Genomic DNA, 15,306 nt, shown 5'->3' with positions numbered 1-15,306 from the left:
GGCAGGTGAGAGAAATGATTGATAATTTTAGTTTTTAATAAGACGGGGGCCAAATTATTGAATATATTTTTAAAGTGCTTTTAAATTTTTTGTATATGTATGTTTTAGTGTTGGCTGTGCACCGCCCTGAGTCCTTCGGGAGAAGGGCGGTATAAACATTGAAATAAATTAAATAAAGAATGAATGAATGAATGCAGCTCTCCATCCACCAGGCCTTCGTCAACATCAAAGAAAAAAAGAGTCAATTAGCTTTTTATTCCATCGTGCAATAAACATTTGCAGCCGCTGACGGATTAACCAAGAAGGAGCAACGAGCGAGTGGAAGGCTGGCTGGAGGAGGAGTGAAAGAAGGAAGGAAGGTAGAAAAGGAGGGGTGCAGGATTCCTGTCTTATTACATAGCAATAAATCAATTCCATTTATAGCAGACCTTGCTGCTGATAAATCCGGGCATGGGGGGGGGAAAGGAGGGGTGGGTGGGCCAAGAAGGGGGCTGTGATTTCATTGGGGGAGGGGGGGAGTAAATAATTAACCCGGGAGGCACGAAGGGTTTTGCTATTCTATTGCATAGCAATATTCCAATAATTCATAGTGAACCCTGTCACTGATAAATTAAGAATCGGGGAGGAAAAGAGGGGAGGAAAGGAAGAGGAAAAAGGGGCGGGGCTGCAACGAAACCCCTCTGCGTGTGCAACTCACACGCGTGTGCTTGCACAAAAGACAAAAGTGCAAAGCCGTTTGCCAAAAGGATCTGCTTGGCGAGGACTTTTGGGGGGTGGGGTAACTAGAGATGGAGCCGAGGGGAGCATCCGAGAGACTCTAAACACCAGAGCTGACATTAGGGGCCACAGGGGACCCCCGGGCCCGGATTGGGGGTCTCGGCTCAGAAGTTGTTGTCGATGTTCCACACGTCCCCGCTGAGGGCATTGGCGGCCCCCTGCAGCGTCCAGGTGACGAGAGCCAGTTGTCGGCGGAAGAGACCTTCGTCAAACTTTTCCGGGGCGTCCCGCAGGAGGCTGACGTGCTCCAGGAGGGCCCTCAGGGTGTGGGGCCCCCGGCCGTGGATGATGTGGCGGAAGGGGGTCTCGGTCACTGCCACATATTGAGAGAGAAAGTAGAATTCCACCTGGAGGAGGGAAGCACAGGGACGCGTCCTTTGGGGCCTGGTGGGGGGGAGCCACGGGCCCCAAAGGGCCACTGTCGGGTTAAGGGATTGGGACCCCCAGAGCTACCAATCTATGATCTTGCAGGATTTGGGTCCGGTGGCTTTTTTTCCTGCCTAATAAATGTTATTCTGGCAGCAATGAAAGCAGCTACTTCTGCTTATGAAAGTAGCTACCTCTGAAACGCAGTCTTTTCTGAGTTTGCAGCTTTAAGAGGGGTGGACTGCAACTCCCAGAATTCCCCAGCCAGCAAAGCTGGCTGGGGAATTCTGGGAGTTGCAGTCCACCCCTCTTAAAGCTGTAAAGCTTGGAAAACAGTTGGAAATACCTGAAGTTAGTGACTCAACGAGAATCCCCCCTCCCCAAATTCGATCCCAGCTACAACCCACTTTTTCCACCCAAGTGCAATTCTCTTGGTGGGGGGGAAGAGAGGGGAAACATTGCCCCCTCCCACAGTTCTTGGCAATTTGAAGGCCAGCAGCCCCCCAGCCCTCCAAGACCCCCCCCCGGCCTTACCCGCATTATGCGGACGTTGAAGATCCGCAGCAGCCGCTCGTTTTGCTCCTCCGAGGTGTAGATGTCCCTGCGCAACTTCTCGGCGGCCCGCGCATAATCCCCCCTTGCCGAATACATCCACTGCAGGGTGAGACCCCGACTCTGGGCGAGCAAGGGAGAAGCAGAGGGGGAAGGGTGTGAAGCCCGGGTATAGGGTTCAGAGGGGTGGGGGCAGAGGAGAGAGGCCCAGCAGCATCACCTGGCAGGTGGCGCCACAGGTGAGCAGGCCTGTTTCTCACCTGTGCGCCCCCTGCTGGATACAAGAAACGCACTCAGGCAGAGTAAGCTGAGTTTACCCTGGGAGGACCGGATGCTAAAAATCAAATTATTTGAAAAGGTGGCACTACTAGGGTCTCTCTGCTTTGGGGCCACTGTGGGGTGCAACCTGGCTCTCCGCCTGCAACATGGAGTGGGTAAGAAATTGGAGACATTCCCCCCACCCCCTCAAATTCTCAGATGCACAGACGCTCAAATCTCCATTTTGGGGAGCACTGTTAGAGAAAGCTTTGCAGAAAATGCTCCCCAAATACTGATGGGCCAATTTGGTTTGGGGTGAAAGCATCAGGCTAGGAACCAGGAGACAGTGAGGTCTAGTCAGGCACAAAAGACAGCTGGGTGACTTTGGGCCAATCACCAGGAGACAGGGAGTTCTAGTCCTGCCTTTGGGCCAATCACCAGGAGACAGGGAGTTCTAGTCCTGCCTTTGGGCCAATCACCAGGAGACAGGGAGTTCTAGTCCTGCCTTTGGGCCAATCACCAGGAGACAGGGAGTTCTAGTCCCTCTTTAGGCATGATAGCCAGCTAGGTGACTGTGGGCCAAACTCCAGGAGACTGGGAGTTCTAGTTCCGTTTTAAGCAGGAAAGCCAGCTAGGTGACTTTGGGCCAATCACCAGGAGACATTGAGTTCTAGTCCCGCCTTTGGGCCAATCACCAGGAGACAGTGAATTCTAGTTCCACCTTAGGTGTTAAGTAGCTTGGTGACTTTGGGCCAATCACCAGGAGACAGGGAGTTCTAGTCCTGCCTTTGGGCCAATCACCAGGAGACAGGGAGTTCTAGTCTTGCCTTTGGGCCAATCACCAGGAGACGGGGAGTTCTAGTCCCTCCTTAGGCATGATAGCCAGCTAGGTGACTGTGGGCCAAGCTCCAGGAGACTGGGAGTTCTGGTTCCGTTTTAAGCAGGAAAGCCAGCTAGGTGACTTGGGGCTAATCCCCAGCACGAAAGTAACTGGGTGATTTCGGTCGGCCGCTCTCTTTCAGCCCACCTCACAGGGTTGTCCTGGCGGGGAAATAGGAGGGGCAAGGAGTCCATTTAACAACCGTGGGGATTAATGACCACCACACACACACACACACGCAAAAAAAATCATAAAAAATGACCATCACGACTTATGACCGCGCTGGGCAGGCTCCATCATGGTCATAAGTCGAGGACTACCTTATTTTTTCTTTACTTTGGCTGTACACCGCCCTGAGTCCTTCGGGAGAAGGGCGGTCTATAAATTTGATAATAAATAAATAAATAAAGTAAATATTACTTAGTTCTTCCTAACAATGAGAGAGGCTGGGGAGGGGAGGGGAGGGGGAGGGCAGGCGCCCACCTTCAGCTGGCCATTGAACTGGTTGAAGTGGGCGATCTCCTGCAGGAGGACGTCTCCGTAGCACCAGTAGTCGAGGGGCAGCAGGTGGTCGTGGCTCAGCTTGATGAGCAGGTGTCCCACCACCTCGGCCACGGTCTTGGCCACGGCGGGCAGGCGCCCCTGGAGAGCCCGGTTGAGGTGGTCGTAGGTGTCCAGCATGGTGTTGAGGAAGGGGTACGGGCGCGAGTCCTGCGGGGGCAACAGGGCAAAACCTGCAAGGCTGGCGGGGGGGCTGCAGACCCCAATGGGGAAGGGGCCGGGGGTCCTATTCCCCTAAGGGTGCCCCCTCCAGAACGGAGGGGAGGGGGGAAAGATAATGACCATTGCTATGGGCAGAAGATTCCAACACTGTCCGTTTATAGGTGGTCCTCAACTTACAACCGCTTGCTTGTGATCGTTTTTCACACTTACGACCGTCACAGCATCCTTATGGTCAAGTGATCAAAATTCGGACACTTGGCAACTGACTCGTATTTACGACAATCCCAGTGTCCCGGGATGTGTGTGTCATGTATCCCCTTTTGCGACCTTCCGCCAAGACAAGTCAATGGGTTCACTTAACAACTTCAGTGATTCCTTTAACATCCGTGGTGAAGAAAGGTCGTAAAACAGGGCAAAACTCCCTTAACAACTGTCTCAGTTAGCGACAGAAATTTTGGGCTCAGTTACGCTCGTAAGTGGAGGACTACCTGCACGTCAGTCTCGCACAGGGTGGGTGGGTGAGGGGTTGCCCCATTTTGGGCAAGGGGGGGTGGGCATCTCACCTCTGCAAAAGAGAACTCCACTGCCGGGACCCCCCCGAAAGAGGTGAAGGCGAAGGCGCTGCTGTCCATGGGAAGGGGCTGGATGCTGAGAAGGGAGAGAAGCCACCAGGGTCAAGGGGGGGGGTCAAAGGGAAGGGGGGGGGATTCCAGAAATGGCAGTTAGGGAGATTTTGAGCCCCTAGAAACCAGCGGGATTCGTTTCGCCCCGTGTTTCTCTCAACCATGACAGTGTAAAGATGGGTGGGCTTCAACTCCCAGAATTCCCCAGCCAGCAAAGAATTCTGGGAGTTGAAGTCCACCAGTCTTAACGGGGCCAACTTTGGAGTCAGCCAGATGGGGAATTCTGGGAATTGAAGTCCAGCCTGCTTTTAAGTTGCCAAGGTTAAGAAATAACCAATTAAGCCCCTGTTTTTTTTTTTTTACTCTGATTATTGTCCAATTTTTAGCTGTCCAGTTCTGGAGGGGAACCAAGGAGTGGGGGGTGTCTCAAAATAGGGGTGTAAATCCTTCTTACCCCTCATTTTCCCAGCGCTGGCCCTGCTCGGTCATCTGCTCGAAGATGCTTTGACCACTGCGATTAGGACTGTCCACCTGAAGGAAGGAAGTTGGGGATGGATAGCCTCACGGAGACCCTTTTGTCCTGCCCCCCCCACCTGCCCCATCCGCCCATTCCCCAAAAGGAGGGGGCTCCTCACCTGCTTAATGACGCTCTCGATGAGGCTGATCAGGGCAGGGCTGGTCTTAGCCAGCAATCTGTCATCCCCTGCGAAGAGACCAGGGTCAAGGATCTAGTCCTCACTGAGAACTTTTTTTGTTCCACCTGGCTGGGGATAAGGGCACCTGGGGGCCTCTATCCCCTTAGCAGCATCAGATGGCAATGGGGAGGGTCTTCCCCCCCCTCTTCTTTTCCACAAACTCCCTCGGGCAGCTGAGACTGACTTTCCCCCCCACCCTCAAGGCCAGCAGTCTCTCGGGGGTGGGTGGGCTGCCTGCCTCCCCCTCCCCACTCACCCAGGACTGCATTGTCCAGGCTGATGTAGGCAGCGGCCTTCAGGTGGAGCATGGTCAGGTACCCCTGCAGAGATCAGAGTCTGCCTTAAAAGGGGGGTAGAAGTGGGGGGCTTCCCCCATTCAGAGACCCTCCGTGGGGCAGCCAGGAGGAGGAGCCCCCCTGCTCCCATGGCTGAGGCCCCCTGATTAAGGGGTCTGGTCCATGGGCTGCCAGAGAGACAGACAGGTGGGGAGGAGGGTTTGGGGGGGGCACGTCCGATTGGTGGGTTCCCAGCGCACCCCTCTTTCGCATACAACTTGCCTGCAGAAGTTGCAAATGCTCCAACACTGGAAGTTTTTAAGAAGAGGTTGGATTTGTCTGAAGTGGCGTAGGGTTTCCTGCCTGGGCAGGGGGTTGGACTAGAAGACCTCCAAGGTCCCTTCCCACTCTCTTTTCTATTCTATTCTATACCCTGAGAAAGGGGCACAGCCCAGCGTGTCTCATACCTGCCTCCTGGGCTGCCCACGGCGCGCTCCAGCCACACTTACCTCCAGCCACTCGGTGGAGCCCACGCTGCCAAAATCGCCCGCATCCCAGCTCACAAAGAGCAGGCTTCTCCGTAGCTGGAACCCTGCAGTGTAGGACACGGGATCTCCATCACTTCTAGGCAGCTTCTCTCGAACTCATGACCTCCTCCCCCGCAGCGCCAAAGTGGCCCCCAACAACTGCGGGGACCCAAAAGGGAGCCCTGAGGTCCATTGCCTTTGAAAGCGGCCCTCTCACATTTTACAGGCCGTCCTCGACTTACAACCCTTCGTTTAGTGACCGTCGGAAGTTACAACGGCACTGAAAAAAGTGACTTGTGGCCGTGTTTCTCACTTGCGGCTGCTGCAGCATCCCCAGGGTCACGTGATCGCAACGCAGACGCTTGGCAAGTGACTCATATTTATGACGGTTACAACGTCCTGAGTCACGTGACCTTGTGACGAGCAAAATCAAGGGGGGAGCCGGATTCACTTAACGTCCGTGTGGAAGAAAGGGAGCAAAATAGGCAAAGCTCACTTCAGAACTGTCTCACTTAGCGACAGAAATTTCAGGTGGTCGTAAGTTGAGGACTACCTGTATTGCAGGGGGACGCTGGGGTCTTATGAAGTGACCCTCCCACCCCACCCCTCCACGCCTCCGTCGTGGCCTTACCGTTCTGCACCATGGCGACAAACGTCCGGGCCAGTTCGAGCAAAATGGCCGTGCCCACTCCGGACCGGGCAGCTCCGGGCCCCAGGGAGTCCCTCTGGGCCCCCACGATCAGATAGTGATCTAGCAGGTCCGAAGCAAAGGAACAAAAGGATCACAGGAGATCAGTCTCACTTGCAGGAACCCCAAAGCTCCCTTCTCTCTTCCTTGCCGACCCACCCCGAACTCCGTGCCCGCTGTACCGGGTTCAAATTTGCCCTCAATGCAGCCAAAAACGTTGTTAATCATCACCGACTGCCGGATGTTGTGCACCCCGAGCTGCAGGCGGAAACTGGGGTCCCCGGGGCCGAGAAGGTAGGGGACCTCCGGAAGGTGGCCCCTCCAGGCTGAGGGGGCCGGGGGTCCCGTCAGCTGCCTGCAAAGGGAACCAGAAACGAACATGCTCCGTCTGAAGGCGGGCACAGCTCCCCCGTTTCCATCCTTCGCCCCACTCAACGCTGCCCCCCCAAACCGCCCAGCTACACACCGGAGCAGGCGGGCAGCCACGGCGGCGCTGATGGGGTGAGCCGGGATCGTGGGCAGCCCCGAAGATCTTACGGGGGGAAACTGGGTGTGGTTGAAGGACGGGAAACCAGGGCTGTAAGGATCTCCAGCCCCCATATGAACCTGCAAGAGGGGGAAGAAAAGCTGAGAAAGCCACTCAGAACCTCCCTCGGTCAAGGCAGTCTACCTCGGAGCAGGCTGCAGCAGGGGCTCTCTGCTTCCACCGTCTGCTCGATGGCCCCCGATGCATTGGGAGGGCCCCGGCAGGGAGCAGAATGCAAAATGGGGAGGGGGCAGGTTCAACAGCTGCTTTTGACCTCCCCCCCCTCAAATCTACTCACATGCCCGTAAATGCTGATGTTAGGGAAAAGGCCCAGTTTACGGGGGTCTTGGGGGATGTCGCTGGGGTCCGGGTAGATGAGGATGCCCTTCGCCTGGCTAGCCTCTGCGTTGGCCACCTGGGGGGGGAGAAAGTACTCAGAATGACCCTTCCCCTTTCATGACCCCCCATCCCTTCCTCAATGCCCCCCGAGTCTGTTCTGCATGATTCCCAACCGAGCCCCCCCTTTGTCTCCCCTTCCCACAGGGAGGGTGCTTTGGATGTGTCCCCCCCTCCCCAATTGCAAGAGGTCACCTGTCCTCCTCCCTCTGCACAGCTGCACCTTCGGGGGTCCAGAAACCTCACCTGTCCCCCCGACAGGTGAACCTTCCAGAGATGCCCACAAACCAGCAGCCATGGCCGGAATCTTTCTGCCCCGGGATTGGGGTGGGGGGTGTCTGTTAGAGGGCTGCGGTGGCCTAGAGGTGGAGCTCTGGCCTCACAATCAGGAGGCTGTATGTTCGATCCTACGTAGAGGCAGATATTTCTCTCTCTGAGCACAATGAGAATTTATCTGCTGAACAAAACTCCGCAATGGTGACAGGAAAGGCATCTGGCCAGTAAAACCCTCAGCTCCATTCAGTTGCCCAGACTCCACCCCGGAAGAGATTATGGGGTCATTAAATGATGATGATGATAATAGGGGACGGTGCCTACGGTGTTGGGGTGAAGCCCGGCTCACCTTCTCGGCGTAGCTGATTTTCCCAACGCGAACGATGACCAGGTGTCCCCGCGGACTCAGCCCCTGCTGCTCCAGCACCCCAAAGTCCTCCCTGCGCCCGTAGTTGGCAAAGACAAGGCCGCCCTGAGGATGGGGAGGGGGGAAAGATGCTCAGAGGAAGGGGGGAACCCTTCAAGTGGGGGGTGGGGCGGAGAATTCCCTCCCCAAAGGATGAGACAATGCAAAACCACCAGCCCCCCTCCTGGGCTCTTCTGAGCCAAGGATTTTATTGGAACTTCTCTCGAAGAGCTGCCAGCCCTGGGTGAAGTCTATCTTAATCCCTCGTTTGTATTTTTCATTCCTCCACTGACTCAGGGATGCTCCAACGACATGCGACAATCCATTTAGTGACTGTGCGAAGTTACAACAGCCCTGAAAACAGGGACTTGTGACTGTTTTTCACACTTATGTCTGTCGCAGCATCCCCTGTGGTCACGGGATCAAAATTCAGACGCTTGGCCACTGACTCGTATTTATGACGATTGCAGTGTCCCGGGGTCATGTGATCTCCTTTTGTGACCTTCCGAGAAGCGAAGTCAATGGGGAAGCCAGATTCACTCAACAACCACCTGATTAAGATTAACCACTGCAGGGATTCACTTAACAACCGTGATGAGAAAGGTCGTAAAATGAGGCAAAGTTCACTTAATAACTGTCTAGCTTAGCATCAGAAATTTCGGGCTCAATTGTGGTCATAATTTGAGGACTATCTGTATGCTAAGTTTATAATCTGTGGACTTTGATTCCCAGAATTCCTCAACCAGCTCCTGGGAATTCTGGGAGTTGAAGTCCAGAAGTCTAAAGTGGCTGAGTTTGGAGACCCTCCCCTTCCTCTGGACCCCCTGACCAGACTGGGTGGACTGGAGAGGATTTGTACCCCTGCGTCTCTGTATCTGTACCCCAAATGTGCCCTGTTTGTGTCTGCAGACTTGAAGGGAGTGTTGCCCAGTGGGCAGAGCAGCGGGTATTACCACGACGGTGCCAGAGGCGCTGTAGGGGCAGTAAACCTCTGGATCCTCCAGCTGCAGCTCTTCTATCAGGACCCCATCGGCGTCCACCCGGTGAAGGAAGTTGGGTCGCCCCCTGAAATAAAGGGGGGTGCAGGAAGGGTTAAAAGACCCACCAGCCCCTGTTCCCCCCCCATTAACCCCCAGTATCAGCCATACTGACCGGTCGGGGCGCTGCAGCCCCACGTAGTGGCTATCGGTCCAGCTGTGGTCCAGGCCAAAGGAGGTGAAGGCTGCCAGGACGTGGCTGGAGAGGGCGTCCAGACGAGGGGAGCCCGGAGGGTGGGGACCCTCACTCATTTTTCTGCCGGGGAGGAGAGATACGATGGTCATAATGATGGTGATATCAATTATTAATTATAAATATTTTAACAATGAATAATATAATAATTATCATTTGTTGTTATTGATGTTGTTATTATTATTATTCTTTATTCATTAAATATGAAACTCAGTCAACTGAACATTCAAAAATGCATTTTATTATTATTGTTGTTGTTGTTGTTGTTGTTGTTGTTGTTGTTATTATTATTATTATTATTATTATTATAGTATACACACAAACGAGATGACCATGCTGGATTTCGTATCCCAAATCACTAGTCAAACACTTCCCAAGGGTATTATTATTATTATTATTATTATTATGGGAGATGGAAGAAATTCAGGGGGTCCCTTAAAAGTGACAGATGCCAAGAGAGTCCGTCCTGTTGCTTGCTTGGCTGGGGGACCTGCCCCCCCATGACTGAGGGGGAGAGGAAATCCCTCCCCTGGATGTCCCCCCCCCAGTTGTCCGGAGGTCCCCCTGCCATCCCCCTCTTTCATTGGGGCCCCTCACCGGATGGTCTCCTCGATCTTCTCCTCGTTGAGATACTTCTGGAACATCTCCCTCAAGTCGCTCCAGTAGAGAGGGGGAGGCCCCCGGGGGTCCTCGGCTGGCCGGTAGGGCCCGTCCTCGTTGACCATGGGCAAGAAATCCCCGCAGGCCGTGCAGGACCCCCTCCGGGAAGAGACGTACCCCAGGAGGAACCCTGCAGGGGGGCAGCAGAGAAGGGGGGGCGTGGTTAAGGGATGGGGGGCGAAGGGCAGGCAAGTTGAAATCTGGAGGGTCCGAGGCCAACCCAGCCAGAAATCATCTCCACTGGGGCTTGGAGAAGACCCCCCCCAAAGATGGCGGTCCCTAGGAAAAACACACAGGGGGCCCTTTGGGACCCCCACCCAGTATTGGGGACTCAAAAGGAAGACCATCTCATTGGTCTAATACCGCTGGAATTGTTTGGGGCACAACTCTGGGTGAGGGGGGCAAATCCGGATGGCGGAGGGACTGGGACAAGAGGCTGGCAGGGGGTCCGGAGCCCCTTCCTCACCTACGATGAGCAGGAGAAGGCCCACCAACACCAGGTAGACCCCTGTCTTCCACCGGTTCGGCCGCGGAGGGGGGGACCCAGCCTTCTGGCTGCGGGACGGAGGGCCACTGGGCCCCTCGGCTTCCTCCATCTTGATCTGAAGCCCCCCCGGGTTGGGGTCCCCATCGTCTTCGGCTGCATTGCGGTAAATGGTGTAGGACCTCTGCCCAGGTTTTTGCCTGATCTGGAATAAAGAGCGGGAGACCAGCCATCGCTTTTCAGAATAGAATTAGAATAGAGTAGAGTAGAGTAGAGTAGAGTAGAGTAGAGTAGAATAGAATAGAATAGAATAGAATAGAATAGAATAGAATAGAATAGAATAGAATAGAATAGAATAGAATAGAATAGAATATTGGAATGAAGAGGAGAGGAGAGGAGAGGAGAGGAGAGGAGAGGAGAGGAGAGGAGAGGAGAAGAGAAGAGAAGAGAAGAGAAGAGAAGAGAAGAGAAGAGAAGAGAAGAGAAGAGAAGAGAAGAGAAGAGAAGAGAAGAGAAGAGAAGAGAATAAAGAAAATACGGAATGGAATGGAATGGAATGGAATAGAAGAATAGAATAGAATATTGGAATGAAGAGGAGAGGAGAGGAGAGGAGAGGAGAGGAGAGGAGAGGAGAGGAGAAGAGAAGAGAAGAGAAGAGAAGAGAAGAGAAGAGAAGAGAAGAGAAGAGAAGAGAAGAGAATAAAGAAAATACGGAATGGAATGGAATGGAATGGAATAGAAGAATAGAATAGAATATTGGAATGTAGAGTAGAGTAGAGTAGAGTAGAGTAGAGTAGAGGAGAAGAATAAAGAAAATATGGAATGGAATGGAATGGAATAGAATAGAATAGAATAGAATAGAATAGAATAGAATAGAATAGAATAGAATAGAATAGAATATTGGAGTGAAGAGTAGAGTAGAGTAGAGTAGAGTAGAGTAGAGTAGAGTAGAGTAGAGGAGAAGAATAAAGAAAATATGGAATGGAATGGAATAGAATAGAATAGAATAGAATAGAATAGAATAGAATAGAATAGAATAGAATAGAATAGAATATTGGAATGAAGAGTAGAGTAGAGTAGAGTAGAGTAGAGTAGAGTAGAGTAGAGTAGAGTAGAGTAGATGAGAAGAATAAAGAAAATATGGAATGGAATGGAATGGAATGGAATAGAATAGAATAGAATAGAATAGAATAGAATAGAATAGAATAGAATAGAATAGAATAGAATAGAATAGAATAGAATCTTGTATTGGCCAAGTGTGATTGGACACACAAGGAATTTGTCTTTGGTGCGTACGCTCTCAGTGTACATAAAAGAAAAGATACATTCATCAAGAATCATAAGGGACAACATTTAATGATAGTCCTAGAGTACTCAGCCGGTCTACCTCACAGGGGTGTCATTCCAGGAATACCAGGGAGCGTGTTGGTGGCTTCAAGGGGGTCGGGGTGGGTCAGGAGGGGGAAAATCAGGTCTTCCCAAACTTACCACTCGCTGCAGGCGGGCTGTCCAAACCTCCATTGTCCCCAGTCAGTCCCCGAGCAGCCCTGCTGAGAGAGGCAGGCAGAAATTCTTGAGGGCCCCACCAGTGCCAGGCAGTTATCAGGGCACACCCTGCCTCCCCCGGGCCCTGAGGGAGACGTGTCTGCTGCAGCCACCTTATCAGCACCAGGCACTCGGAAGGGGTTATCGGGTGGCACAGGCGGGAGTCCACCTGGTCTCGAGGTTGGACCCTGCGCAGAAGGTGGGCACATGGGGAGAGTACGTCCCCCAAATCTCCCTTAGCTGGTTGCAAAGCAGGGGTGTCCAACCCTGGCCCCTTTTTAAGGCTTGTGGACTTCAACTCCCAGAATTCCCCAGCCAGCAAAGCAGCAAAGCCGACTGAGGAATTCTGGGAGTTGAAGTCCATAGGTCTTAAAGGGGCCAGAGTTGGGCACCCCTGGTCTAAAACCTCCTTCAAACCTCCCCAGAGCTGGCCTCTTGCTATGCGTGCCTTCTTGCTGAGGTTTTCCCCACCAACAGTCCAGCCCAGAGCTTTGTGATCTCCTGGTGGTGCCCCGACCACCAGGGCCAGAATTAGCTCCCTTGGCATCCAAGCGAACAGGCCTCATAGTTTACACTAACTTGCTCAACAAAAGGGTTAATTGGGGTTCACTGTGCCCAGCTTTCAGCCACCTGCCCTACGTCCCGGGGTCCGCTATGGGGCTGGGGTGTCCCTCTCCCCAGGAACAAAAACTACACAACATCAATAGGGGTCGGAGTTGTGCAGCAAAAGGACCACAACCTGGGAAAAAATGCCTTGGGTGGAGAAGGAGAGAGCTGCACCGGGTGAACATCTGCCTGACTGACCGTTTGTGAAAGGCCGATGGGGGGCGGGCGAGGGGCAAAGAGTGCTTTTTCCACACACCCCCATCCGGCTTCAATTGCCACATGCACAAAAATTGTTTACTTGCTCTTGCAACACCCGATTGCTAAAGCTGGTCTACCTTTGTGGGGAGGGGGAACCCAGGGGTCACTCAGACGGACCCATTTTTTGCTCTTCCGGAGACTCCAGGCCCCCCCACCACCCCCAAGCCTCCTTCTGGATGGGCCCCTCATCCCTGCACGGACCCAAGAATCCCTTTGGCCTGGAGGGGGGAGGGGGCGCCTCCGAAAATGGGGCAGGAGAAATTGTGGGGCAGCCGTTTGATTCCCTTAATTTAAATTCTGCTCAAAGCTAATAAAAGAGTTGAGGGTTTGGCTGCGTTCGCAAACCCCCCCCCAAAAAAAATATCCTCGAATGAATCCCCTCCGTTGGGGTTGGCACAGAAACCCCTCCCCACATAGACCCCAACCCAACCCCTGGGCTCCCCTGATTAAAACGCTCGTGGGAACGGAGCCTGAGTCCCATTCAGAGGGTCTTGGGGAGGGAAACAGTGCCCCCCAACCACCAAGGAAGAGAAGGAAGGGGTAACGGGGGGAGTAAGGAGGTCCTTGCAGGTACACCCCCCACCTTCCCCAGCTGTGGGTGTCTACGTGTTGTGCCAAATTCAACCCAAAGAGAGACAAAGAATTGGAGGGGAGATATTCACATGGACACCCCCCCCATTCCCCATATCAGATCAATGGTTTTTTGGTGGTGCCAATCACAGCCCCAATTTTTCCGCCTGAGACCCCCCAGTCTAGGGGGACCCAGGGCCCCCCGATGCCCCCTCTCCCTCCACAGAGACCCCAACTCACCACTGGCTTTTGGGAGGCCCCTGCCCAGCTGGCCCTGACTGCCCCAGCGGAATTGGGCGGACGGCCCTTGGCCTCCTCTTCGGGCAGCTGCTCCTCCCTCCGGGGCGGCCGTCAGCGTTGCCCCCTCCCAGAGAGGAGCTGACACTCCTGCTGTGCATTGGGGGGGGTGTCAAACCCTGCCTTTTGCTGCCGGGCAGGGGGGGCCCTAAATCAAGCCCCTATTAAACTGCCAAAGCCAGAGAGCTCTGTAAAATGTGGGAAGGGGGGATTGTGTGACACGTACACCCTCAACCCTAAGGGTCCCTGGGGAGGGCAGAGCAGTACCCAGATCTCCCCCACTCCCCAATATGCACCCCCCCACTTTTGCCAGCTTCTCTTCCTGGCACCTTCTAGATGTGTTAGGGTCCCTGGCAATTCTGGGCATTGGGGTCCTGAGGGATCTGCTGGTTTGGGGGTGCCAAAGGGGTTGGACCATCCAACCGTGATTGTGGGTGGGTGGGTTTGTGGATGGGAGACCCCCGGCTGCCCTAGAGGCTTTGCTGCTTTGGTAGGGCTGGCTTGTTGCCAGCTAAGCAGAGAGGAATTCTGGGAGTTGAAGTCCACACATCTGGCTGAGGTCCCAAGGAAGGAGGCCCGGTTGATTCGGACCTCTTGCTCTTTAGCCAGCCCAGCTTCTGGTGGGTTCAGCTTGGCTGCCCCACAGGTGGCATTTTGCCCCCACTTGCCCCCTCCCCTCCTTCCCCCCCACCCCACAATAAAAGGCACCCAGTTTCTTGGCCCAACAACTGATCCTCCAGAGACCAGCAGAGTCCATCTGGGGGGCATTATGGCTGCTGTAGAGAAGCGGTAGTTCCACAGGTAGAGCACCTCCCGGACCCTGTTGGGGTGCAGGCTGAAAAGCTAATTCAGCAGAGGAAGCTGTCTTGGGAAGGCTCCTTGGGGCAGGCAGCTATGGGTGATTTATTTATTTTATTTATTTATTTTCATTTGTTCATATGCCACCCTTCTCCCAAAGGACTCAGGGTGGCGAACACAAATTAAAAACATACAATAATAAAAAATCCTAATTAAAAAACCAATTAAAACAGGATAAATAAATATTTGCCCTGCCCGGTGCGGTTCCAGGCCTTGCCAGTCTCTCCCTCCCTCTGCCTGGGGGGGCCCCAGCTGCGAATCCTGCCCGCCGATCCCAGGCTTCCAGGGGCTGCTTGTTTGGCTTGGCAGTGAGGTGGGCACGTGATGGGCGTGGCAGAGGCAGCGGCCTTTTCCGGCTGCTTTATGGCCGGAGATGGGACTGACCTTCCAGGCTGGGCCGGGGGGGGGGCACACGTGTGTGCACACATGTGGGGCAACAATAGGTTGTGAGCAGTCCTGAGTCCTTCGGGAGTAGGGCGGTATATAAATCAAATAAAAGTAAAAGTAAGCAGTCAGGAAAACCCTGCTTAAGTGTGAAGTGCCTGCAAATGGTTATGCAATCTCTTTTTTTAAAAAAACCTCCAGTGATGGAGCATTCAGAACTTCTGGTGGCAAGCTGTTCCGCTGGTTAATTTTTCTCACTGTTAGGAAATTTCTCATTTAATTCCAGGTTGCTTCTCTCCTTGCTTAGTTTCCACCTGTTGCTTCTTGTCCTGCCTTCAGGGGCTTTGGAGAATAGCTTGACTCCCTCTTCTTTGGGGCAGCCCCTGCCCTGAGATATTGGAGTCATAGAATCAGAGGGCAGGAAGGGACCTTGGAGGTCTTCTAGTCCA

At 53.6% G+C, this 15,306-nt stretch overlaps 1 protein-coding gene across 3 annotated transcripts; it reads right to left on the bottom strand.

The window, feature by feature from the left end:
- Window positions 1-236: 236 nt before the first annotated feature.
- On the bottom strand, window positions 237-13,604 carry TFR2 (transferrin receptor 2). 3 transcript variants are annotated; one of them, XM_070954653.1, is made up of 19 exons: window positions 13,559-13,604; window positions 11,828-11,886; window positions 10,322-10,544; window positions 9,793-9,985; window positions 9,118-9,258; window positions 8,919-9,030; window positions 7,909-8,031; window positions 7,189-7,305; window positions 6,831-6,970; window positions 6,547-6,719; window positions 6,308-6,427; window positions 5,659-5,741; window positions 5,131-5,194; window positions 4,815-4,882; window positions 4,634-4,710; window positions 4,120-4,204; window positions 3,317-3,544; window positions 1,678-1,818; window positions 237-1,124 (listed from the first exon to the last, which is right to left on the bottom strand). In XM_070954653.1, the coding sequence occupies exons 2-19, from the start codon at window positions 11,858-11,860 to the stop codon at window positions 882-884; spliced, it is 2,364 nt and encodes a 787-aa protein (XP_070810754.1). In that variant the 5' UTR covers window positions 11,861-11,886; window positions 13,559-13,604; the 3' UTR covers window positions 237-881. The 3 variants fall into 3 exon arrangements, with proteins under 3 accessions (XP_070810754.1, XP_070810753.1, XP_070810755.1); XM_070954652.1 differs by lacking the exon at window positions 13,559-13,604 and having other exon boundaries at window positions 11,828-11,924; XM_070954654.1 differs by lacking the exons at window positions 237-1,124; window positions 13,559-13,604 and adding an exon at window positions 3,154-3,211 and having other exon boundaries at window positions 1,733-1,818; window positions 11,828-11,924.
- Window positions 13,605-15,306: the final 1,702 nt, after the last annotated feature.

This window comes from Pituophis catenifer, unplaced genomic scaffold, assembly GCF_029215685.1.
Source record: "Pituophis catenifer annectens isolate HBS135680 unplaced genomic scaffold, rPitCat1.0.hap2 SCAF_15, whole genome shotgun sequence".
In the NCBI taxonomy this organism is placed as follows: domain Eukaryota; kingdom Metazoa; phylum Chordata; class Lepidosauria; order Squamata; family Colubridae; genus Pituophis; species Pituophis catenifer.
This window is presented reverse-complemented; position numbering and strand designations above follow the sequence as displayed.